A 25,454-nucleotide genomic window follows, 5' to 3' on the forward strand; every position below is an offset into this window, starting at 1 on the left:
GGCTCCAAAACTACAGAGAAACCCTGTCTTGGAACCCCCCCCCAAAAAAAAACCCAAAACAACAACAACAACAACAAAAATTTCTTCATAGTAAGAAACAATTACAACTACCTTTAGTACACTGGAACATTTGTCAGATGTTCTCTCTATTCCCAATAAAAAAATGAGCCCTCAAACACACTATTGGAGGCCCACGATCTAAAGACTAGTGGCAGTGAATCCCCCAGGGGACTGGACTAGGCCCTATGGATATGGAAGACGGTTGTTTGGCTCGACCTATTTGGGGAACACCCAGGCAGGGGGATTGGGATCTATCCCTGGTGCATGGGCAGGCTTCTGGGAATTCCATGCCTGTGGTATGGTGCCTTGCGCAGCCTTGGTGCAGTGGGAAGGGGCTTGAACCAGCTTAGGCTCAGTGTGCCTGGCTCTGCTGACTCCCCATGGGAGACCTTGATTTGGGGGATGTGGGGATTTAGCAAGGCTTGGGAGGGAGGGCTGTGAGATGGGAGGAGAGAGGAGATGGGATCTGTGGGTGGTATGTAGAGTGAGTAGAAAATTTCTTAATAAAGAAAAAAATGAGCCCTCAAACACAAATCTAATGCAAATACAAAGGGGACATCTTTTAAATTCATGTATATCATTCATTTATTTGACAAATATTTAGTGAGCACCCATTTTTGCAAGGTGCTAAGCTATACAATACGTGGATATAAAGGTGAATTAGCTACATCGCCTCCCTATCATGAAATAATTCTCAAACTGTTAAAGAAGAGAAAATTTTGACTTGCCTATCTAAGCATGTATGGAAGTACTCTATGTACTAAATACCACAAAGTTTTCTAAACACTGTTATTCCAATATGAAAGTGTGGGCCATCATTTCTAGATGAAGTAATTTGAAAGGCATTTATCACATCATATTTGCTGTGGTGTTTGAAAGCTTTGTCGGGTGTAGTGCTCTATCAAGTTATTCTCAATGTACAGAGGAAAACAATGCATTTATGGGGATGCAATCAGTCTTCTATTACAGGAATTCTGTCACCCATCCACTAGCCAACTGAGAGGAGTGCTTTGGTCCAAGAGGTAGGGTTTTCATTGGGGATAGACTTAACCAAGGAAGAGGCAGGCCTTTTTGGGAGAAAAATCAAGCCATGCTGGTTTAATGGGTGGCTTGTGACTCAGTTCAGATTCCCCATTTGTTCTTTAATATTTGTGCGTAGATTTTGTTTGTTAATAAATGGTAAAGAAATCACTTATCAGTCTTCCTTAGCAAGGGCTGAACATCTAGCAGTGAGAAACCAGCTTTGATATAATACATTGATGAGTTTGTAATATTGTTTTTAGTTGTTTTGCTTGTTTGCTAGTTTGATGAAAAAAATAATGAGATACGAGAATTTGTTGGATAGAGCACTGACATATGGGTCTAATGGTCTCCAAAACATTCTGAAGCACAGCTATGTTTTTAGAAGTAACAGGTTCGGATGGATGTTCCCTACTAGCAAAACAGTAATTAGATTCTCAGAAACAAGGCAGCTAAATACAGTATTGCTCTATGTAGTGCAAGGTGTGTAAGAAAGAAGACAAGAGCTTTGTGGAGTAGTGCAGCTAGGAGAATGTAACAACTAGAACTCTGACATCAGAATTCTGTCCTAATTCTGACTCTAATTACTAGCTGTGTGAGCTAGCTACTTAATCTCTCTGATCCTTAGGTCTCTCAACAGTTCATTGGGCATAACAATAATACCCAGGGGCCAATCTTTCATATTCATTGTAAAGACAATAAATATGATATTATATATATTAAATAATTATTATATATAATTAAATTATATATATAAAGAAATTGTATTAGAACATAAGGGAGGGTATCGATAGAAACAGACACACACAGTAAAATGAGAAAGAGAGAGAGAGAGAGAGAGAGAGAGAGAGAGAATTCATTCAAAGAGAACAACACATGTTTTTAGTATGTACCTTCACCTAGTTCCTAAGATGGTATATGCTGCTGCCCAAGTCACAGAAAGAAGGGTTACATACTGTAGTGGATTCACAAGTAGTTACATGTGAAAAGGCGATGTTAGAGATCAGCACAGAAGTTTGGCCTCATGGAGCTTTGTGTAACATTATAGTATTTTTTGACATGCATCCAGGAGCAAGTTGAGGTATCAGGGCTGTTGGAACACTGTGGCTAATCAACTAACCACAAGATGAACAGCTAAAGTGGATAGACACATTTTAAGCATATTGCAATTGTCTGTATAATAGATATATTTAAAGCTTATTAAAATAGTCTACATAATAGATACATTTTAAACATATTGCAATAGTCTATATAAAGTGATAGAAGGAGCTTAAAGTCAAGGAAATATAGGTGGGAAGAAAAGGTTAAGTTGGACATATAAAATGAACTGAGAAACTACATATAGGGTGTGCTGAAATACTGGACTTGGAATGTGAGAAAGTCAGAATAAAGAAACAAATTGGCTAGAGCAACCTCTTGGTGGTGAAGAACTTCTGCTTCACAAACATGAAGACCAGAGTTTGGAACATGGCCCACAAATAATTGTCCTGGTGTCCAACAAATACCTGTAACTCTGTATTTGAGACATCTGGTACTACTTTTTGGCCTCTGTGTGTGCACACACAGAGGTAGGTACACACAGAAGTATATATGTGTGTGTGTGTGTGTGTGTGTGTGTGTGTGTGTGTGTGTGTAGTATATATATGTATATATATTTAAATATCTAAAATGAAGTAGAAGCATGGAACTACTATCCGGTGAGAATAAATGATGGAAAGTGATGTCATTTCTGGAAACCAGAAAAAAGTACTGTTCCACAAACAGTTCTACAGATGAGAGAAAGGAGATTATGGAAAACTGAAACCACAGATTTGATCACAGCAAAGGTACCTAGATATCTGAGGAAGCTGAGCGAACAGTTGATAAGAAAGCTCATGTGGATTCTGGGAAGAAATGACGGTGGAGATAAAATTTAGGATCATCAGCATTTCCATCACTTATGTCTATAGACATAAGTGGTTACTGTATTAGATAGAGGCATTTGTCCTAAGCAGGAGCCCTAGCTCTCTCTGAGTGTTAAAGTCAGGAAGAAGAGGAAGAATGATGTGAAGGAACAGTCAATGGGAAGGAGGAGGGAAACTAGATGGTTTAATACATTCAAAGGAGAAAACATCTTTCTGTCTCTGTGTTTATGTTTCTCTCTCTCTCTCTGTATGCGTGTCTTCTCTCTGTCTCTGTGTGTGTGTGTCCTCTCTCTCTCTCTCTCTCTCTCTCTCTCTCTCTCTCTCTCTCTCTTGTGTTGATCTCTGTCTCTCTGTCTTTTTCTGCCCCGCCCCCGGCCCCGGCATACAGGAATTTAAGCTAAATTCAGCTGGGAGTTGACTATTTGATGAGACAGCATAGATATATTGACACCTTTGGCTACTGTGGTGGTTTAAATGAGAAATATCCTCCAAGACTCAGGCATTTGAACACTGGGTCCCCAGTTGGTGATGCTGTTTTGGGGAGTTTAGGGGGTCTGGCCTTGATGGAGGAAGCATGTCACTAAGGGCAGGCTTTGAGGCTTCACATCTGTAGGATGAATCTTAAAAGGTCTTATTAATAAAAACAAACCCAGAGCCAGGTATTGAAGTGAACACTAAAAGATCAGAGAACCAGAACAAGACACAGATAACCTCACCTTGTCAACTTCACAGCCAATCCTGTCTCCTCAGACTGAAAACCTCTGAGTCCTCATCTGAATGGGTCTCAGCTGAACTGCTGCTAAAAGCCTAAAAGCTTAAAAGCCTCTAGTTTCTGGTCCTCGTGCCGTATATACATTTCTGCTTCCTACCATCACTTCCTTGGATTAAAGGCATGTGTCACAATGCCTGGTTGTTTCCATTGTGGCTTTGAACTCACAGAGATACAAATGGAACTCTGTCTCTGGAATGCTAGGATTGAAGGTGTGTGCTACCACTGCCTAACCTCTATGTTTAACATAGTGGATGTTCTTTACTCTGACTCCCAGGTAAGTTTCTTGGGCTGCACAATATATCAACCACATACATCTTCTTTCTAGTCCCAGTTTGCTGTCTGCTTTGTGTGTGTCAATGGAGATGGGATCTCTCAGCTTTCTACTCAGGCCACCTGCTGCCATGCCTATCTGGCCATTTTGGACTCTTCTCCTGTAATGATAAGCCCAAATAAACTCTTCACTCTATAAATTGCTCCTTTCCATGGTATTTGATCACAATAAAAGAAAAGTAACAATACAGCTACTATGGTTTTAGTAAAGAAGAAGTATGAAAACTGAATTAAAGCAAACACCAGAAAAAAATATAAATATACTTTATATTTTCTGTGCAAATAAGTACTGAGGTTTTGGTTGGTGGGAAAAAATATCCCAAGTGATTGTTTTAAAATATGGTTAGGACAGAATGTAAATGGTTACATGCCTACTGCAATGAACAATAAGGAAGAAAATTGACTTGGGACTGTGGGAAAGAGGTAAGCCCAGGAATGATTCACACATGTGGGATGGGTTAGCAACATGATCCTCATTAAGTAACATAAGCACACCAGCTGGATTTGTTTTAACAAGAAGAGTACCATTTTCTCACCACTTATCTTTCTGGGGTGATATAAGAACAAAAATGGTGGTGCTGATAACTATTGCTACTATTCTCAGGTATTGTTGTTGGTGATTAAAACCAAATCTCTATGGCTGTTAGGCAAACACTCTGAACGGTACCCCTAACTAAGGAAATATTTTAAGATGTATGAGAAGATATTGGACTCTGAAAAATCAGACTGTGGGACATTCATCTTATTGAATAAAATAAAATAACAACAACTTATGAAATGCAGAAGCATTTCCAGATGAATGCTAACCTCAAACTTGTGTTCAAACACACCCAGAAGGCAACTGAGCATGGTTCTCCAGACACATTCAACTGACAGGGACTGGGGTAAAAATTAGTGGGGTTATTCATTTAACTATGGTTTTTGTTTATTTTCAGTTGATTTTTGTTTGTTTGTTTGCTTCTTTTCAAGTGAATAATGGTGGGAAGGAGGAGCAATGCAGATAAGGTAGAAAATGAAAGAGAACCGTGAGGGCACATGGGAGATGGGGTACAGAGGGATTATGGAAGAGTTAATGAATTGGCAGTCTCATATGCATGGAGGAACTGTTGGCAAGGGACAATAAAATAAGTGAGCAAAAAAGTATTGCTAAGGAGTGAGAAGGAAGGATGATGGAAACTGACACCATGCATTGGTTTAGTGTGACATGGAACTGATGAATTGAGGTGGGAAGGAGCCAATATCATTTCAGGTACCATAAAGAACTAACAGTTCAGGGCATCAGATGGATTATCTTCATGAATAGTGTAATTACCAAGATTGATCATGGAGGTAATTGGAAAGGAAGTGATCCCTAGACGTTAATTTCTTCAGTGAAAGTAAGAAGGAGACAGAAGCCTCCAACATGGAGGGCTACTAAGTAAATGTCTGAGATGACATTTGATTTAATAGGACTATGTTATATAAGCATGAAAACTGGACCATCTAAAGTAGAAAAAATTAAGCCAGGATGATGATGATAGAATCAGATCCATAATACCAATGGACATTTCAGGTTTTTAAAACAGAAATTTATATTATTGTAACTAATTTCTTGAATTGTAGCGATCTGTTTGCTAACACCAGTGATATAATTACACAGCAGTGACCATGACTGATAAGTATAAATGATATGGCTTGCATCATTCTTTAGTTATTCTTACTCACCTGTAAAAATCACAAAAAGGTAATTATTTCTGATGATTTGCTATTTACAGAAACAAGGCAAATGGAAACCATGTTCCTTTATCCTTTTTTTTTTTTTAACCATTTGTAATCAAATACTGACCAGGATTGTTGGACTGGGCCTCCATGGGAATCATGAGCTTTGCCCTGGTGGCCCTGCGCGCTGCCAGGGACCTCTCCAGAGTGGACATGGAGCTCCCTGCTTCCTCGCTATCTTGACCTAAAAAGAAAAAAGAAAAAAATGACTATAAGAGCAATAGCAATAATCTCCAAAGAAATATATCTTCCTCTAAGTAAAAAAATTTCCATGTGTAATCTATTTGATTTTATACTTAAAAGATTCTACTTCACCATAAAATCTCTTAGATTTGATAAACATTTTCATCAAACTAGCATGATGTATCAGCAATATAAAAATAAGAAGAACAAAGCTGGGGATATCACCACACATGACCTCAAAGTATATCTCAGAGGCTCAGTTGCGAGAATTATGTAGTAAGTGGTACTGGCAGAAAAATAAATATGTAGACTAGAATGCTGGACCCAGAAATAAATTCACTCAGTTATAGCCACATAACTCTCAACAAAATTGCCAAGCACATGTATTGAGGGAATATATGTACGTACAAAAATTATTAATTCTGGGAAATACTTAAAAAGAAAGTATCTTCCCTCTGTGAATATATGACATCTAAAAATTAAAAAAAAAGAAAAGCAATATGAGGCTGAAAATATCTAAAGGTAAAACATTACCAAATTTAGCAACATACATACATACATTTATATAATTAATTTTAAATTCACAATTAGTTCATAGTCAAATCAGCAAAATCTATGCCAGATAGGTTGCTGCTACACTCCAGAAACCTGGAAACAATGACAACATTTTTCAAAGGAGCAAGAAGAAAGCAATCTAAGCCATGTACTGTGGTACGACACTTTGAGTGACAGTGGGTTTCCCATCAGGAATCAGGGAGGCCAAAATAATGTTCCAGTTTTCAGATGCTAAAAGATGTAAGTGACAAAACTTTCAAGTCTCAAATGAGCTGGTGATGCAGAAATTATCCATAGAGCACCACCAGTAAAATGTGCTCCAAGAGTAATTGTTAAGTCAGGTTATTTTCTGATAAAATACAATTAATGGGATTTCTCTCTAGCACTTTAATTCTGGTGGAATGGCAGCTCATTTTCTATAAATCAAAATAAATAATAAAAGGAATCTTGAAAGATTAGAAGCAAAATAAACAACAAGAACAATACAAAAAAATAAATAATTATTTCTTCCTGTTTATTATTTAAAGTAGTATTTAATAAGTGACAACAAAAACTAGAACAGTATCTATTATGTGTATTCTCAGAAATAAATAAAATAAAAATAAATAAAATAAAAGGTGATTTATTGAGCTATGTAAATATTTCATAGTTTTCAGACAAACCATGCAATGTTAGTGGGTGCCTCTGGTCTTCTATTCCTGATTCTGTAGCTACATTTTAATTCTAGGAATTGAACTGTTTAGAATTACATTTGCTTATTGAGAATTTTACTAAAATGTTTTCCATTATAATTTTTGAAGCATGGATTTTTTTTTTCTGTATTTTGTATGGTGTTAGCCTTCCTCCACTGTAATAAATACCCCAGACAATCCACTTACAAAGAGAAAAAAATTATTTATATCTGATAGCTTTGGAGTTTGAGTCCATAATTAATTTCCCTGTTGCTTTTAGACTGCGGAGAGGCAGAACATCATTTCTGAAGCAGCTGGTTGAGGAAAACTGCTTACCTCAGACATGGAAGCCAAAGGAAGAGCGGAAGGGCCTAGAATACAGCTTTCCCTGAGACATTTCCCTAATGAATGAAGATTCTGTCTTCTAGGCCACACCTCCGAACTTCCCACCACTTTCCAAGAGCAACATCTACTGAGGACAGAGCATGCACCAGGGCCTTGAAGCAGCAGAAATCCGTGCCAGACGAAGTAACAACATCTGAGGTCTTTCTAAGGGGAGTACTTGATATTATTCCCCATTGGTCCAAACAGACTTGGGAAATTTATATAAAAACTTCAGTTAACATGTTGAAAATGAAAAACAAACAAATTCTAAAAGATGTTTTTCAGTAAGCTGAGTGTCTTTTTCTAAAGTTGAATATCCAAATGTGACAATGTTGAGATGTACTTTCCTATGCATGAGATATGAAAATTAAGGACTAACCCTCGGGATTTCCAGGAGAGAGTTGTATTGGGTCTCACGTTTAGAAAGCAAATTCTATGTGTAAACATGGTGGTCAATAGATTCTAATCCTTGTCTTTCTCTTTTGTAAAGTTTTATGTCGAGGGAAGTTTGAAACCCATTATGTGGCAAAGAGAGTCATCATTGCATTGAGACATATTAGTTACTATAAATTACACTTCTAGGACACTCTACCTGTGTGGGTGGGGAAAAAGAGGTTATGTTTAAAGCGGTTAAATATAAGGGTTACAAAGGATGGAAGAAATTAGGAAAGGCAAAGGGAACCGTTTATTTGATGAAAAATATCTTATATGAATTCAGTTAATATTTAATTCACTTCTCTTTCTGTGGCTGAAATACAAATATTGAACATGATTTTTTAGTTTACTCAGAATTTCATGCACAGAGAAGTTAACACTTTCTATAAAACTACTAAATAAATTCATTGAAATTTGGTAATTAAAGCATGGGTTTGAAGGTTGGAGGATTTTTAGTCTTAGATGACTAGTACCAACTATATCAACCATGTTAATAACTATTTAACCTGCAGTACTGTGTACGCCACAATCCCAACTATGTAACCTACAGTACTGGCCATATGAACTACAGCAGCTTTTCTCAACCTTGGGTCATGACACCTTTGGTGGTCACATATCAGATATCCTGCATATCAGTTCTGGAGTAGCAAGGAAATAATTTTATGGTTGTGGGTCACTGTAACATGAGGAACTGTACTAAAGGATCATAGTTTTATGAAGGTTGGGAACCACTGAACTATATCAGTGACTATGTAACCATAGTACTGTCTATGTGACCTAAAGTGCTGACTATGTAAACTATAGTACTAACCATGTGAACTACAATACAGACTATGTAACCTACAGTACTGACCATGTAAACTACAGCAGTGACTATATAACCTACTGACTCTGTAAACTATAGTACTGACCATAAAAATTACAGTACTATGTAACTTACAGTACTGACTGTGAAACCATGGAGATGACTATGTCACCTATACTACAAACTATAGTGCTGACCATGAAAACTATAGTACTGACCATTGAACCTTTGGACTAGCCATGAAAACTATAGTATTGACCATTGAACCTATAGAACCGGCCATGAAAACTGTAGTACTGACCATTGAACCCATAGTACTGGCCATTGAACATATAGGACTGACCATTGAACATATAGGACTGACCATTGAACATATAGGACTGGCCATTGGACATATAGGACTGGCCATGATAAAACCTACAGTACTGACCATGCACCCTATACTACTGGCAACATAACCCAAAGCACTGACAATATAACCTACGGTACTTACTGTGTAAACAACAGTACTGACTACATGACCTACTGTACTATATAACCTACTATATCAACTATAAAACCCAAAGCTTGTGGCTTAAGTTGCTTCATTTATTTGATGAGGAGAATAACACTTATCTCAAAGCATATTGTAGGGATTCTGTAAAGTAATGTATGAAAATGACAGGCATGGCACTTGACAGAGTAATCTTTCCTTGCACATCCTTTGCCTCCTCAGAAACTTTATCATGAATGCAGGACCTGGTGGCACAACCTTTTCTCCCAGCACTTAGGAGGTAGGAGAAATAGGTCCCTTGCCTGCATTGGGGCTTTGAGGGAAGCTTGGCATACTTGAGACCCAGTGCCAAAAAAAATAAATAAATAAACATAAAAATAAAAAGCATTAAAAAGGGAAAAGCAAAGAAAGAAATGTGAAGTTGCTTTCCCTATAAGCAATGCTGTCCTCATGTTGAGGACAAATAGACACAAGTGTCCTCTCATTCCAAAGCAAACAGTCACCACTGGGGTCAAGCCTCCCTTAGTACTTATTGAGAGACATAAAGCTAGTCTAACAGCTTCAAAGGTCAGTATAGAAAGAACAATGGGGGTAGGGTAGATGGCATCCTGGAAGTCCTTGAAAAGTCTTCTGAAGACAGTGTCAATCCCCTCACTGGGAGGCAAAGACATTCTCCTGTCTCTGGTGCCCAGTCCAGAATTAAGCTGCAAGATGCAACCTCTAAAAAGAATCGAAGTTCCTGAATGAAATGTGTTTTCCTTTCCTTCTGCAGATGGAGGGACGCCTTCTGTAGCAGTGGCCTTGCTGACCTATCATGTGTCTGTCAAAACAGTGGGAGAGGTAACAGATGAGACAGTGACCCCGGAAGTGTAAGTTCTTTTATGGCTGGTCTTGACAAGGATGCAGGAGCTTCTTGGAGATTGAGTGGGGATGCAGAATGTTACTCAGGCTTGATCCCTCTTGCTGAAACTGCTGGTTTCACACAGCAAAGGAGCCATGAGTTTGCATGGAGAGCTCTGAGCTGATTTCTAATTGTATAAACTTAGGGAATGGAGGAATTCCACAAGTGTGTGTGTGAAGAACTCATACTTGTGCAACGGGAAAGATGCAGCATAGGGGTGTTATTTAGGAGCCCCCAGAGACAAAAGCAGTGAAGAATTCTAGGGTCCTTTTGACTCTATTTTTCTTCTTTATGGCATCTCTTTTCTCTCATGTGCCCCAAAGAATGGAAAGGGAGGGCTCTGTGGGTTGGTTCTTAACTGTCACTCAAAGGTCCATGTATTAGAGACTTGGTTGCTTAGCTGGTGGGACTAATGGGATATGTGAGAATATTTAGAAGGAAGTTAGATGGTTGGGAACATTAGAGGGGTGTTTTTGTTTGTTTTTTACTCCTTTGGAGGACCCACTATCCAGCTCCCAAGTGAACACACATGGAAGCTTATTATTATTTATGAATGCCTGGCCTTACTTTGGCTTGTTTCTTGTCAGCTTTCCTTAACTTATCCCAACTTCCTTTTGCCTCTGGGCTTTTCCTTTTCTATTCCTGCATAGCTTTGTTTGTTTCTTACTCAGTGGCTTTCTGGGTGGCTTAGTGCTGAGTCCTGGAGTTGTCCTCCTCATTTTCTGACTCCTAGCTCTTTTTGTTTTCCAGATTTCTTCTTCTCTCTATCTATATTCTCCGTTTCTGCTGTCCCCGCCTATCCCTTTTCCTGCCTTGCTATTGGCCAGTTCTTTATTAGACCACCAGGTATTTTACACAGGCACAGTAACTCAGCATCATAGAGTTGAACAAATGTAACATAAGCAAAAGTAACACACCTTAAAATAATATTCTACAAAGAGGTTCTTAGGAAGACACTCTCTTCTTTTGTTGGTTTGTCTTATCTTTGGGTCTGGAATCCTATGCCATGTAATTTCCACCATGATTGATTGATACTGTTATCATGGGCTGAAAGCAACAGGGCCAGGCTAACAGGGACTGAAACTCCTGAAACTGTAAGCCATGATGCAAACTGTAAACCTTCCCTCTTTATAGCTAAATTGTTCAGGTATTTTCTATATGTTAATGGAAACCTGACTAACAAACAGGGAAATGCATGAAGGTGATTCTAAAATAGACCATGAGCCTTCTGCCCCATTTAGCATTTCAATCTGCTTGAAGGTCCTAGAAGATTGAAAGAACAGATTATAAACTCACTCTTCATATCCAAAAGTCTAGCTAACAATAAGGACAGAGAACTTTGACATTCTAGATCATAGTTATCAATAGGCTAGGTTGCCTTTGAATCTGCTCAAGATGACCTTGAAAGACTAGGAGAGGAATATTTAAAACATGCTTGAAAAAGCAGTGACTAAAAATCCTTGTTTTAGAAATCTTGAAATACAAAGCCCAGGAAACCATTTGCACATTCTCTTGACTAAGATATTTCATTTAGTTTTAAAACAGAGGCTCCCCATTTAGAAAGGAGATCTGGGGCTTTTATAGTGCTCATCCTCTGTGCTATTGTCCTTCCAGTAAACATTCAGATAATACGATGACCTACAGAAAATAGCATATTTTAGAACCAGTTTATTGAATTATTAGTGACCCCTGGATATCATTTATTATGCTCTAGTCTACTGAACAATTGGCATTTCTTCATTTAGCTCTATATACTAACAGCTTTCAAATGACTTTGTCCAGTGAGGGATCATATAATAATGTGACTGGAGGTGACAGTTGATCTCTATGGTAATGAATGCCAAAATAATGGTATTTTTCATTCTTCAGGTGCTCCTAATGTTATTTTTTTTTCAAACAATGAGTCAATAGCAAATCTAGAATCATCTTTTAATAACCCACAGAGATTGAGAAGTGGAAAATGTATGGCTAGCCTCAAACTTTATTGCCTTAACAACACTTGTGTGAGAATATCATTACCTGAATGCGAGGCGCTTTTGCTTCCCATCTGGGTTTCTGACTGGCTGTGGCTAACTGGTGTGAGGTCTTGGCAACTCTGGATAGGGGAGTCTCTTCCTGCAGGGTCTGTTCCTGAAGGCTTCTCAATATTTTTCATTTCCATTTCTTCATGATGTATCCAAAGGTCAGGAGGTCGGAGGTCCTTTTGACTGCCCTTCCTCTTGCTCACACTGTGGGTGGCCCGTTTCCTGTGCAACAAAGTGAGAGAGCAGGTGTGAGTGCGTCTATCCAAAGGTGCCTCCTCTCTCTTCTTTGTCAGTTCAGCTTGGAAGCAGAGAAAAGAAACAAAAGGACTCCCAGGAGGAATCAGATGAAACCCCAAAATTGGCAGGCTTGTCTTGGCTGTCTTTTCTCTTCTCCCCCTGAGCCTCAGCGTATTTCTAGGAGATACTGAGCTGAATCCCTAGGGTCCTAGCCGCCTGCCAGAAGCCATTCTCCAGCTTCAGCAGCTGGAGATTCATGTACAAGGTGACAATGGGTTAGAGGAAGCCATATGCCAATCTTTGGAGGTAGGCATAAGGTACCTGACTGCAACATCTGCTTCAGAGATAAATGAAGGAGTAGTTTTGAAAGGGCAGATAGAAATAAAAAGGCCAGAGTTTGTGCCAACAGCTGAGATTGGAGCTTAGAAGAAAGTCTATGCCTCGGCTTTATAATTTAATGTGCAACTGGGATGCTTGCTATTTGAAAATAAAAGGCTGCATGAGGACATTCCTAGGTGAATAAAACACTTTCCCTTGGAGTCATGTCTGCATGCAAACATGGAGAGAGTTGTCTTTTGAAATTAGAAGAGAAAGAAAGATCCTTTTTCTGGAAACATGTTTCAAATCTCCCTTATTTACTTCAGTAAATTACTACCCAATTTTTTTTTTTCAGTGATATTCACATCTTGAGGTTACCAATACTCAAATGCTCTCTGTGTACTAGGTAAAGTAGCACAGTGCTTATACACTAACCATTTGCATCAGCAGCTATCCACACACCATGGCTCATAGGCCAGATCTGCCCTAACCTGTCTTTCAATAAAGTTTTATTGAGATATGGGGGCATTTGTATGCCTGTGCACCACAGTGATAGAACTGAGGAGCTGTGTTGCAAAGTGTATGCTGAAAATCTTACACTAGGCTTATTGTTAATTCCAGAACTATGTTTTCTAATTTTATAAATGTTAATCTATACTTGAAACTTTAATCTTTAAAAAAAATAATATAAGACAGAATGCAAATAGCTAAAAATCTGCTTTGAACAGAAGCCCTTAAAAGACCTTAAAGAATATATAATTTCTACTTTTTTCGTTTACAAAGTGACTGCTTTATTAAGGAAGTAGCTTCCAATATTTATTGAGTGTCAAAGACAAGGTAATCCTGTGTGTGTGTGTGTGTGTGTGTGTGTGTGTGTGTGTGTGTGTGTGTGTTCAGAAGTCAACCTTTAGTTTCATTCATCCAGAACAGTCTATCTTATTTTTGAATCAGGGTCCTGGGAATCACCAACTGGGCTAGGTTAGCTTGCCAACAAGCCCCAGGTATCTGTTCATCTCCACACTACCAGAGCTTGAACTACAATGCCTGAATTTTATAAAGATATTAGGGATCCAACTCAGTCCTCATGTCCACCCAGCACAAGCACTTTACTGAATGAGGCATTTCCCCCAAGCACCAAACCAGCTAATCTTAATGAAAAAACTATAACCTATGCAAAACCATTGGGAATGACTTTGCCTTTCCAATTACCAACTTAGAAGCTTTACAAATATTTCCCAATTAATATTCTGCAGTATAATTTATTGAAATTTCCCAGCATTCTTTTCTGTCTTTCTGAAGTATACTGATGAGAACAGGAGACAAAGAACTCCAGACCTACTAGCTGCTTTGTGGTTTAGTAGAGAATAGTATGTCCTTACTGCTCTCCTACCCTCTCAACAATTTTGTGGTTGATATCATGACAGCATCCCTACATTGTCCCTGACAATGGTTGAACCTAAGTCTTAGGCAGTTTTCTGGTATCTAAGACATTAATCACTGGCCTTCATTATATGAATCCATGTTCCTACACTCACTTGTCCTCCTCAACATATCTACAACACTCACAGACCTATATGTGTTCTAGCCCTAGTGACGGAACAGATGATTTTCTCCTTGTTAAACAGATCACTGTGTTGTCTCTCTTTCTTTCAGACTTCAGCATCCCATGATTGTCTTTAGAGAAGCACAGTTCCCACATATAAAATGACACCATGTGCTTCCTCAGGATAACTCAATATTTAAATAGTCTATGGAAAAAAATACTGATCAAAACTTTTAGTGGGGTCAGAGAGATGGCTCAGTTGTTCAAAGCACTTGCTGATCTTCCATAGGACCCAGGTTTGATTTCCAATACCCTAGTCAGGGCAGCACACAATGATCTATAACTCCAGTTTCAGGGCAACTGATATGCTCTCTTGCCTCCCTTGATGCACATGTACACAGAGAGGGGGGAGGAGGAAGGGAGGGGGAGAAGGGAGAATGAGAGTGATATATTAAAATTAAAACTTAAAAACTTTTCTTATTTTTGTGGGCATCAAGGTGAGATGGGTCAAGCCTGTAATCCCAGCATTTAGTAGGCTGAAGCATAAAAACAGGTTTAGTCTCAGGGCTACACAGTGAGTGGTAGGTCAGGATCCTCTACAATTGAGACCCTTTCTCAGAAAAACAAACAGACATACACCACACACACACACACACACACACACACACACACACACACACACACACACACACACACTTTTTCTTTCTGTATGACACCAATAATAAACCCAGAATTCTTGTTGCCTCATGCTTAAACGTATGCCTTGTTCAGTCATCCATTTATCCCCATTACTCTAAGGCAGGCATCATCCTGGGGTCACATAATTTTAAAAAGTCCCAACTCTGGGGAAAGGCAGCAGCTTTCTGTTGGTTGTAAATCATAAACTTAACTAGGAAGAGGAAATCATGATTCCTGATCAATGCAGACAGCTTTGCCGATGTTTTCTTATTTGTTTTTTGTTTTTGTTTTTAGATAAACATCTTCTCTAGGCTGCTCTAAGCTGATCAGTGAGGTGCTGGGGGAGATCCTGCAGGTCTCTAAACAGGTTCATTTGCTGTTCTTGTGTGTTTGATCAGTTACCATTAACCTCTCCTCTTCCAACAATGTCTGCTTTTCAAGAGAGGAGCTTTCTGCTCAATAACATTCCTCTCCAGCCCTTCCATGTGCACTGTAGCAGGTGTGCAATAAACCTAGCAGGTGCTCATAACTAAACCTTCTGAAATTTGTCTTCAAACTCTACAAAGGGCAGCTGTCATCCTGACCTTCTGCCCATCTGCTGTGTCCCTAGCTTAATGGCTGACACTGTGGCAGAACTCAGCTCTCTGGTTTCTGCAGGAGAACCTTCATATGTATGCAGATGGCCCTTGTGATGACTTTTCAAAGTGTGGCCCAGAAGCAGAGCTGGAGGAGGCACTACCTGTAACCTTGTCAGGACTACTGAACCAGAGGCCATATCTGTGTTTTAATAGGCAAATCTAACCCTAAAATACTGCCAGGTGATTTATTTAGTTTGTTTGCTTATATTTTAAATAGGATGCTCCTATGAAGTAAAGAGATACCACACATTGAACCCTTGCTCACAATTCAAAACTATCATTTCCCATAGTTATAGGACCTTCTTTCAAAAAACACCTTTAAAATGGGAGCTGTGTCTTCCGACTACAGTTACTCTCAAAGACGAAGTGCACAATTCACCTGGGCCCACTGCTTTGGCTCAGTAGTGCCCAGGAAAGCATTTCTATCATTATGGAGTCCTGGGCTTTGTTTGGTTATTTTCTGTCCTCGATACTTTTGGAATCCTGTTTACTTAAACATGCTTATTCTTCATTGACCCCTTCATTTTTTTCTTCTACAGGGAGCCCTCCTAACTACTATGTCAGTGAAATCTTAGACTAGTGAGCTCATTTCCTTCTTTTTATGCCTCTCACATTGGTACTGAGTGTCAGGTGCTGTACTGAGCTGCCATGCTATTTCTCTGGCACAGTACAATTCCTCCAGCAATGCAGGGCAAACTTCCCTTTGTACTTCTTCAGCATTATCCAGTGTTTTACAATAATAAGTCACTCAAGTATTTAACGAGAATTTGTGGTTAAGGAACATATGTCAAGAAGCATGGTAAATACTACAAATACAAAGATGGGCAAGATATTAGAAGTATGATAAATGAATGAAAAGTATAGTGACTTTGGAGTAGGATGATTGTACCTGAAAAAGCAGAGGGTTGAAATCACTGGAGGACTTGCCTCCTACAGAAATATCCTGAATCTGATATGAAATCAGTGGGTAATTTTAGAGATATTTTTTAGTTCAAGAGTTAATATCTATCACATTCATTATAGGAAGCCAAACCACACTAATGTCATGTATGCAATGATAACAGAAACATACAAAAAAGAACTCTCCATTCTTGTTATTTTAAAGCTCCTTCATGCTTCCTTAACATTCACTCCGCTCCTTATTTTGCACATAACCTATTATTCGAAGTAAACCTTCTTCATTTTTGATGATCGTGTTCAGGGCTATGAGTGGTTTAGAAGCAACAGAGATTGAGCATTTGTTTTATGTATGACTGCATCCAATCAAGTTCTAATGTATTGCTGTCCTCTCCTAAATGCTTTGACTAGTTATAATAAATCATTCAGGCCCTACTATGTGCTAACATTCATTTTGTTTAAGTTTTACCCAGAGCCAGACAAATAAGCAGTCATATATTAATTCCTTAGTCAAAGGCATGCTCAAAGCCCAGCGGATGATGCAGCAGGAAGCTTGCCCACCTGTGTAGTGAGAACATCAGGAAGGAAGGGCTGTTGTATGAGTGAAGACACAGCTTAGGCTGTGCAGGAAAAGGAGGATGGAAGATAACAAGAGTCCCCTTCTTTCTCCACCCACTGTGGTGATTATTTTTCCTTGACCAGTAGCTGTTAACCCTGTATTAGAAACTCAGAGGATGTCAATGCTTGACTGTATCTGTGTTTTTAAGGCCAAGTTAATTGATTGTCAAATCCTAAGAAGTTACCAGTGAAACTTCTTGTGAGGCGAAGATGAAAAAAAAAAAAACAATTAAAATATTAAGGAGATGAAAAATCAGACAGTTTCCTACAGATGTTAAAAGGCAGTTGATATTTGATACTTAGTTGATCTTCAGTATTGAAAACAATAATTGTTGTCAAGATTCGAATATATGCTATTCTTTAAAACTTGCTACATACATTGAATTTCATACAAGGCTCAGCCAACAACTATTTATATATGGGGAAGGAGTTTTATTTCCATATTTTAATTTAATGTAGTAAAACAAGATTGTTATCTTCTCTAATAACTGCCCTATGAATGTAATAACCACGTGTTCTGAATTTCCAGGATAGGCTCAACATTAACTTTTTAATCTTTATTAAGTACATACAGCTTCTAACTCAAAAGTATGTGATTTCTATGTTTACAAGGGAAATAATTCTTTACTTTCAATAAAATACAGTTCTTCTATATTACAATGTTTTATTGTAATCTTGCTAACTGAAAATATATGTGGTGATTCTCCTCCAAGTACAAAAACTTTAATTACCAAAACTAGGCAAAACGTATCTATTTTTCATTAATCTAAAGCTACGTGTTGCTGTGTGATTTTGTAATTTACAAGTATTCCATTTGGGATTGCTGTGTTTTAGGCTGGACTGGATTATGGAAACATTTGTATTGGTTCTAAGGCTGAAGACACTGATGCTCAAGGATAAAGGACCTGCCAACATATGACACACCTAAATAAAAGGTATCATCTGCACTACCAGCAGGAGAATTTAGATGGAAACATTGTTCTAATATTTTATATGATAAAGCTGAAGTGCTGTGGAATGTCTTTTGTACACTGTGAATATGTGTTGTTCTGATTGGGTCATAACAAATAAAGCCATTTGGTCTATGGCGAGTCAGCTTATAGCTAGGCAGGAAATTGAAGAGAGAGACAGGAAGAAGAAAGGCAGAGGGAGAGGAGACTCCAGCCTGTCACCCAAGGAACAAGAACATGCCAGCAGACTGGAAAGCCACAGAATAGGTGGCAAAACATAAACTAATAGAAATGTGTTAATTTAAGTTATAAGAACTAGCTAGCAAGAGGCCTGCTATGTGCTACGCAATTGGTAATTAATATAAGCCTCTGGTAACTATTTTATAAGCTGTTGTGGGACTGCAGGCTGGGTGGGACAGGAGAAACCTGACTACACTGAAGTCTTACCCACTAACCTGTAAATCAAGTAGATAGGTGGATTATTGTTAAACATATGATACTTGTGAAATGAAATGTGATGAAATAAATATGCCTGTATTAATTCAAATAAGAAATTCTTGATGGTTGATAAAAATAATTTCAATTTCCTTGGATGTAATAATTTGCATTCCCCTGTAAAACATGAAGAAGACTCCATTCTTCGTCTGACTTGGTCACAGAGACAGCTAAGAGGCCCTGGGTGTGTTTCCTATCCACAGCCATAATTGCAATTTACTCCCAATTTCTGAGAGCTCAGTAAAGATGTTGATTTCTCTTTTAGATTGGAATTGATTTTGATTTCATCTGTATTAATTACTTCTAATGTTTCTTTGGTGGAGATGGTATGGGGGAAGGTCCTCACTAAAATAAAAGATAATAATAAAACCCAGAAATAATTGCAAGGAAAAAATTCCCTTATCCTTTCTCTTAACATACATCTTAAAATATAATTATATTACTACAGCTCTGTAGTAGAGCTTGAGATCAGGGATGGTGATACCTCTGGAAGTTGTTTTATTGTACAGGATATTTTTAGTTGTTCTGGAGTTTTGTTTTTCCATATGAAGTTGAGTTTTGTTCTTTCAAGGTCTGTAAAGAATTGTGTTGCACTTTTGATTTGTAAATTGCTTTTGGTAGGATTACCATTTTCATTATGTTAATCATACTGATGAATGAGCATAGACAATCTTTCCATGTTCTGATTATCTTCTCCAAATTCTTTCTTCAAAGACTTAGAAGTTCTTGTCATACAGGTCTTTCAATTGCTGGCTTAGAGTTACCCAAAGATACTTACATCGTTTGTGGCTATTGTGAAGAGTGTTGTTTCCCTGATTTCTTTCTCAATCCTTTTATTATTCATATATACAAAGGCTACTGGTTTTGTTTTGTTTTGTTTTTGAGTTAATGTTGTATCCAAACACTTTGCTAAAGGTCTTGGAGAGATCAGGGATATAAGAAACATACCTAAATATAATAAAAGCAATATACAGCAAGCTGACAGCCAACATTAATTTAAATGGAGAGAAACTCAAAGCAAAAACCAAAAACAAGACAAGGCTGTCAACTCTCTACATACCTTGTCATATAGTACTTAAAGTTCTAGCTACATCAGTAAGCCAACAAAAGCAGATCAATGGGATACAAATTGGAAAGGAAGAACTCAAACTCTTTTACTACTTGCACATGACATGATAGTATACATAAGCAACCATAAAAATTCTACCAAGGAAGTTCTACAGCTGATAAACATGTTTATTGGATATGTAGCCTGAACAGGCTGGTCATCTCCTGGGTCAGATTAGTGACTGCTCCAATTGTCATCAGAGAGCCTTCATCCAGTAACTGCTGGGAAAAGATGCAGAGACCCACAGCCAAACAGTAGGCTGAGATCAGGGAATCCTGCTGAGGAGAGGAAAGAGGGATTGTAGGCCAGTGGGGTTAAGAACACTAAAAGAAAACTCACAGAAATAACTAACCTGGCTCATAAGAACCCACAGAGTCTGAACTAACAACCAGGGAACTTGTATGGGATTGACCTAAGACCTTGACATATATGTGACAGTTGTGTAGCTTGGTCTAGTTGTGATACTCATAACAGTGGAAACAGGGCCTGTCCCTAATGCTTTGACTGGTTCTTGGGAAACTGTTCCTCATGCTAGATTGCCTTACCCAGCCTTAATAAAAGGGGAGTTGCTTAATCTTATCACAACTTGATATACCATGTTTCATTGATACCCATGGTTGGCCTGACATTTTCTGAACAGAAACAGAGAAGGAATGGATTGATGGGAGGGGATGGAAGAGAAGGGAGGAAGGAAACACAAGGCAAGAAGGGAGGGGAAACTACAGTTGGAATGTATTGAGAGACCTTGTCTGTCAGACAATGGAAACCAAAGTTTGATTTCTTTGGGTCATTCACGGGATTGTGTCTTTGTCTCCTCATTCTCTGTTTTCATTTACTAGCCATTTTTGGGTGCACTCTCTATCTTTGCCCAATAAAAATTTCAAACTCTCAGTATTCCAAAAGCCTTCCTGTAGATTTCAAGGTGATATAAGGTGCTCTTAGTAGACTGACAAGTTTTAGTTTGACTCCCTTAGATACCAGATATTTTCCCTGTAGAGAGACAATATATACCCAGGAACGTAGTTCACAAGTCAGTATGACCACAAACAATGAGGGAAACAAGCAAAACCGAAACTCCAAACCCACTAAGGATAGTGTCATTAAATTCAATATTCGTCATGAGTGGGACATTTTTTGTTTGTTTTTTTGAGACAGGGTTTCTCTGTGTAGTTTTGGTGCCTGTCCTGGATCTTGCTCTGTGGATCAGGCTGGCCTCGAACTCACTGAAATCCATCTGACTCTGCCTCTTGAGTGCTGGGATTAAACGCAAGTGCCACCACTCCCTGCTCCAATGTTTTTTAACAGTTGCTGAATATTTAACACCTGTTCCCTCTCTCCTACATATGAATTCTCTGCTCTGCCTCAGACACCTGACACCTTGATGATACACCATGCCAAGTCTGAACAACCCTTCAGAACACCAGACCAGGAGAATTTTCACGGTTTGACTGCCATGATTTGCCCATGGTTTGTTGCAATGGAAACACATATTGAGGCTGGTCCCCAAGGTAACCAGTTTGACTGGTGTGGAGACCACAAAAAAGATGAATGTGTTTATTACACACATATTTTGTGGTCTTGTTTTCTCTGTCATGGAAGTGGACTCATGAAGCTTTCAAAGTAGGAATGCTCTTGTCTTCTGCCTTGTCACATAACCTCTCTTCCACACTTGTGACCTGTTCTGCTTTGTCACCTTACATATTGCCACATTAGGTGACCCTCACCATAAGCTAATCCACACAGTGCTATGCTCTTGGACTGCCAGAATATTGAATCCAAAATAAACCTATATTCTTTATTATAGCTTCAGATACTTTATTATAATGCCAGTCTAAGACATTCGCTAAACTAATTAGTTATTATTCCTGACCTTTATTAAGTGTTCTGAACTCTGAGAGATCTGGCCTTCTCTCAGTGTTCACATCTGAGACTGACTTTGTTAAGCTCATTTTCCATTAGCTCTCTTCTTTCAGGCGGTGGACTGGCTGACCAGTAATTACCAGTTCCAAACAGTATACCCCAAGACTGCAGCTGGATATAAATTAAATTCCCAGGCTGTCTCTGGGTTTCTCTAGTGCTTTCCTCAGGGTGCACTCCTCACCTGTTCCATTTCCACACAGAGTGCTGGGGGATAGAATAGAGACCATCAACAGAGCTATAGTGTGTATGAGAGAATGAGGGAAAGGCCAGGCATGAGAAGGGGGAAATGGAGTTGCCAGAGAACCTTTCTTGACGATGAATGGAGAGGACAGCGGTCAACCCAGCCACTTCCAGCCTAGCCTCAGGCACAAACCTGAGGCAAGAACAAAGCAAAAGGAACTGAAGCCAACGAGAGAGTGAGTGCAGCTGAAAATACATATCAGACTGAATGTGATAAAACCTGGAAAGTCAAATGGCCAGAGGACTGTAGTGGCTTCTGGAATCTGCAAACGCAAGCAAACGTCTTGGTCCTGAGGCATTGCTGGAAGGGATGGGTTTTGTTCAAATCATATGTTCACTCTAAACTTCGTGTGTGATGCAACCTTCTGTACACAGTAAAATTAAGAACTGTAAAATACGAAAATATTTTAAAGCCATTAATGGTATTATTTCCTGACATTTAGACATAGACAGGAAATGGGAACCTTTTCCAATTACTGGACTCTTCTTTCTTTTCTAATGCCTAAGGGCTAAGCATTCTGTACATTTGAAATGACATTGAGTTTGATATGCTATATTTAGTTATCTATTCAACAAGCATTGATTACCTGCCTCCAGGACTCCCTGTCAAATGTGATAAATAAGCACTGTGGAGGAACAATATCTCCAACTGTCTAGAAGCAATTACAGAGAGGGCTAGAGCAGATGCATGGTGGAGTCCCTCTCTGAGGGCTATTTACAGAAGAATCAGCCCCTGAGAAGTAAAAGGAAACAGAAATGCAAGACTGTCTCTGGGAGTTGTGCTGTTGAGATCTGCAAGTCTAGTTGTACCTTAATTCTAGGGTTACAATGGACAAAAGTGGGTTTAGTTAGGATCAAACAATAAGGGGCACATCATGGTAAATTATGAAAGAAGCGAGAGAGAGAGAGAGAGAGAGAGAGAGAGAGAGAGAGAGAGAGAGAGAGAGAGAGATTAGGAATATAGTCAAAGAAGGAAGAGACTCTCTTTCTGTTGGAATAGGTTGCTACTCACTTCCTCTGCTGGGCTGAAGAGCGCCGGGTGCAAATCACAGCTACAACCACCACTACCAACACTGTGAGGATGCCAACGGTGACCACGGTGATCACAAGCAGGTTGCTGCTCTTCTGAGGGGTGGCGCTGCCATGTGGGGGATGCATTTGTCCAATGGGTGGTTCTGGGGAAAAGCAAGTATACAGGATTCAGGTTCAGGGAGAGGTAGTCACCACTGTTCATCATGTAAGAAAGGTGAAGTGTTCTTACTGTTATGGCCTGGTAAAGAGTGAAAACAAAATGATCCAAGTGACATTAAATATGCAAACTTGGACAGGAAAACTCATTTTAAATAGTCCAAAGTAGATACAATGTAAATATCAATTAACTAAAAAATGGTAATACATCAATTTAATAGAATACTACCCAATCATTTAAAAAAATGAAGTTCTGACTTATGCTACAACATGAGTTGTAGTTGATAATGTGATTGAATTTTGAGGAAAAATATTTTTTTGGTTTGGTATCCTATATATGTTAATTAAAAAGAAAATTTAAAAAACCCAACAATTCTGAGTATTTATTTATTTAATTTTGGTTTTTTGAGACAAGGTTTCTTTGTGTAGCTTTGGAGCCTTTCCTGGATCTTGCTCTGCAAATTAGGCTGGCCTTGAACTCACAGAGATCTGCCTGCTTCTGCCTCTGGGGTGCTGGGATTAAGGTGTGCACTGCCTCTGCCCAGCCAATTCTGAGTATTTATAAATTAATTAATAATTTTATCTTTTTATTAATAAAAAGCAATCGAAGTACTGAAACATGTCAAATTTAACATTGTTTCAAAATTGTGGTAAATATGATCTATAGATCTTTTGGTCAAATTTGCTAAACTGATTTTTCAAATCCCAGGCAGTACTACTAGCAAAGGTAATTGGTGATTCTTGGTGAGTATAGCAAGATGGAATTGAAGCAATTTTCTTGGTGGTTGTCATTCAAACAAAAATAAAGCACAAATTATGTTTTGAGAAGTTGAAGCATGTTCAGCATTAAGAAAGAATGTAGAGTATAATATAAAAATTAAATGTATCATAAAATTGAAGTAGTATCATATTGCAAATATTTAGCTTTAATTCTACGTGACATACAAAAATATTTAGGAAGCTTCTTCAGCATCTACAATTTCATTAAGGCTTTCAACAATGAGAGGATTCATGAACTACAGCACTATTTTTCGTTGTTTGCTTGTTGTTTTTTTTTTAGTTGAAATCCAAAAGTGAATTTTTGAAAGGGTGCCATGAAAGGAAAAGAACATAAATAATTAGCAGAGTCTAAATTTATTTTCAACTGCCCGAGTATCCTGACAATAAGCTATTATTCTATTACTATGCTTTGAAGGATGAACCCAGCTAATGTTGTGAGAGCCAGAATGTCCCCATAATTCTGTCAGTCTAAGGAAGATGTATGCAATTTCATTATGTGAGAGGTTTCAGAACAAAACAACTTAACACATTTTTGTCAATGCAGACTTCTTTTAAGGGTGAGATACAGGTACAGACTTGGCTTTCTGGGACCTCACTTGCATATTTAATTGGGAAAAACCACCCCGTTCTAAAACCTTGAAACATTACTAGGCCTTTGATTGGGAATCTCAGTTCACAAAGGCCTTTGCTGAATTGTTTATAATAGCCAGGACTTCTGTCAGAGCACATATTCACCATAATTCTTCTGCAAAATAAGTACAGGAAAGAGATGAAGGTTTTCTTTCGCCATCCACATGTCTATGGGTTTCCAGTTCACTTCCATCAGTCAGTGTAATAATTTGTGTCTCCAGCAGTGAGTCTAGATATATTGCAGGTACGTCATCAGTCTCATTCACTCAGCATACTCTTTCTCAAACATCATGAAGTGATGGAGAAAACTGAGGAGGGATAATGCCAACAGTTTCTGTGAACTAGCTGGAAGTCACTGAATGTCATTATCTGTTTTGCCTCCACGGATTTATCCTGCGAGGTATTGTTCATTAGGTCAAATTTAATTATGATTTTACCCTCACTAGGAATCTTATTCAGTTAAAAAGTGCATGTAATGGCATGCATTTCTCCAAATCACTGTCCTATTCTTCATCCGAGGACTAAATCCTTTAAATAGGAAAATTCTATTGATTGACATATTCATGTTGGTAGTTTGTGGCTTTGACAAGTTCAAGCACTTACACAAAACTTTTAAGTTTGATCCACACTGGGATTGCAACATTTAAGAAGTGAAAACCCAAGCATTTGAGTGTAATTTTGAATAATTTCTCATTGCTTATACATATAGGTTAAGAAGCATATATATACTGAAACTGAAATCTCTTGTAAAGAATTTACTTATGTTGGATGCTTAGGCAAATGTGAACAAATTGCAATTTTAGTTGCTAAATCTAACACTATTCAAGACTGCATCCTTTAAGATATATAGCTTCTGAGAGAAGACAATTTTGCCTGTGGTTTACACTTACTCTACCATTAACATTTACATCCAATATTA

At 38.4% G+C, this 25,454-nt stretch overlaps 1 protein-coding gene across 2 annotated transcripts in view; it reads right to left on the reverse strand.

The window, feature by feature from the left end:
• Window positions 1–25,454, reverse strand: part of Dcc (DCC netrin 1 receptor) — a 1,150,309-nt gene that overhangs the window by 57,093 nt on the left and 1,067,762 nt on the right. For both annotated transcript variants that reach the window (XM_036204806.1, XM_036204805.1), the window contains exons 23-25: window positions 22,950–23,112; window positions 12,291–12,517; window positions 5,912–6,028 (exon numbers count right to left, since the gene is read on the reverse strand). In XM_036204806.1, coding sequence (XP_036060699.1) covers window positions 5,912–6,028; window positions 12,291–12,517; window positions 22,950–23,112 — 507 coding nt within the window. The remainder of the gene's footprint in view (window positions 1–5,911; window positions 6,029–12,290; window positions 12,518–22,949; window positions 23,113–25,454) is intronic.

Source organism: Onychomys torridus, chromosome 13 (genome assembly GCF_903995425.1).
Source record: "Onychomys torridus chromosome 13, mOncTor1.1, whole genome shotgun sequence".
NCBI lineage: Eukaryota > Metazoa > Chordata > Mammalia > Rodentia > Cricetidae > Onychomys > Onychomys torridus.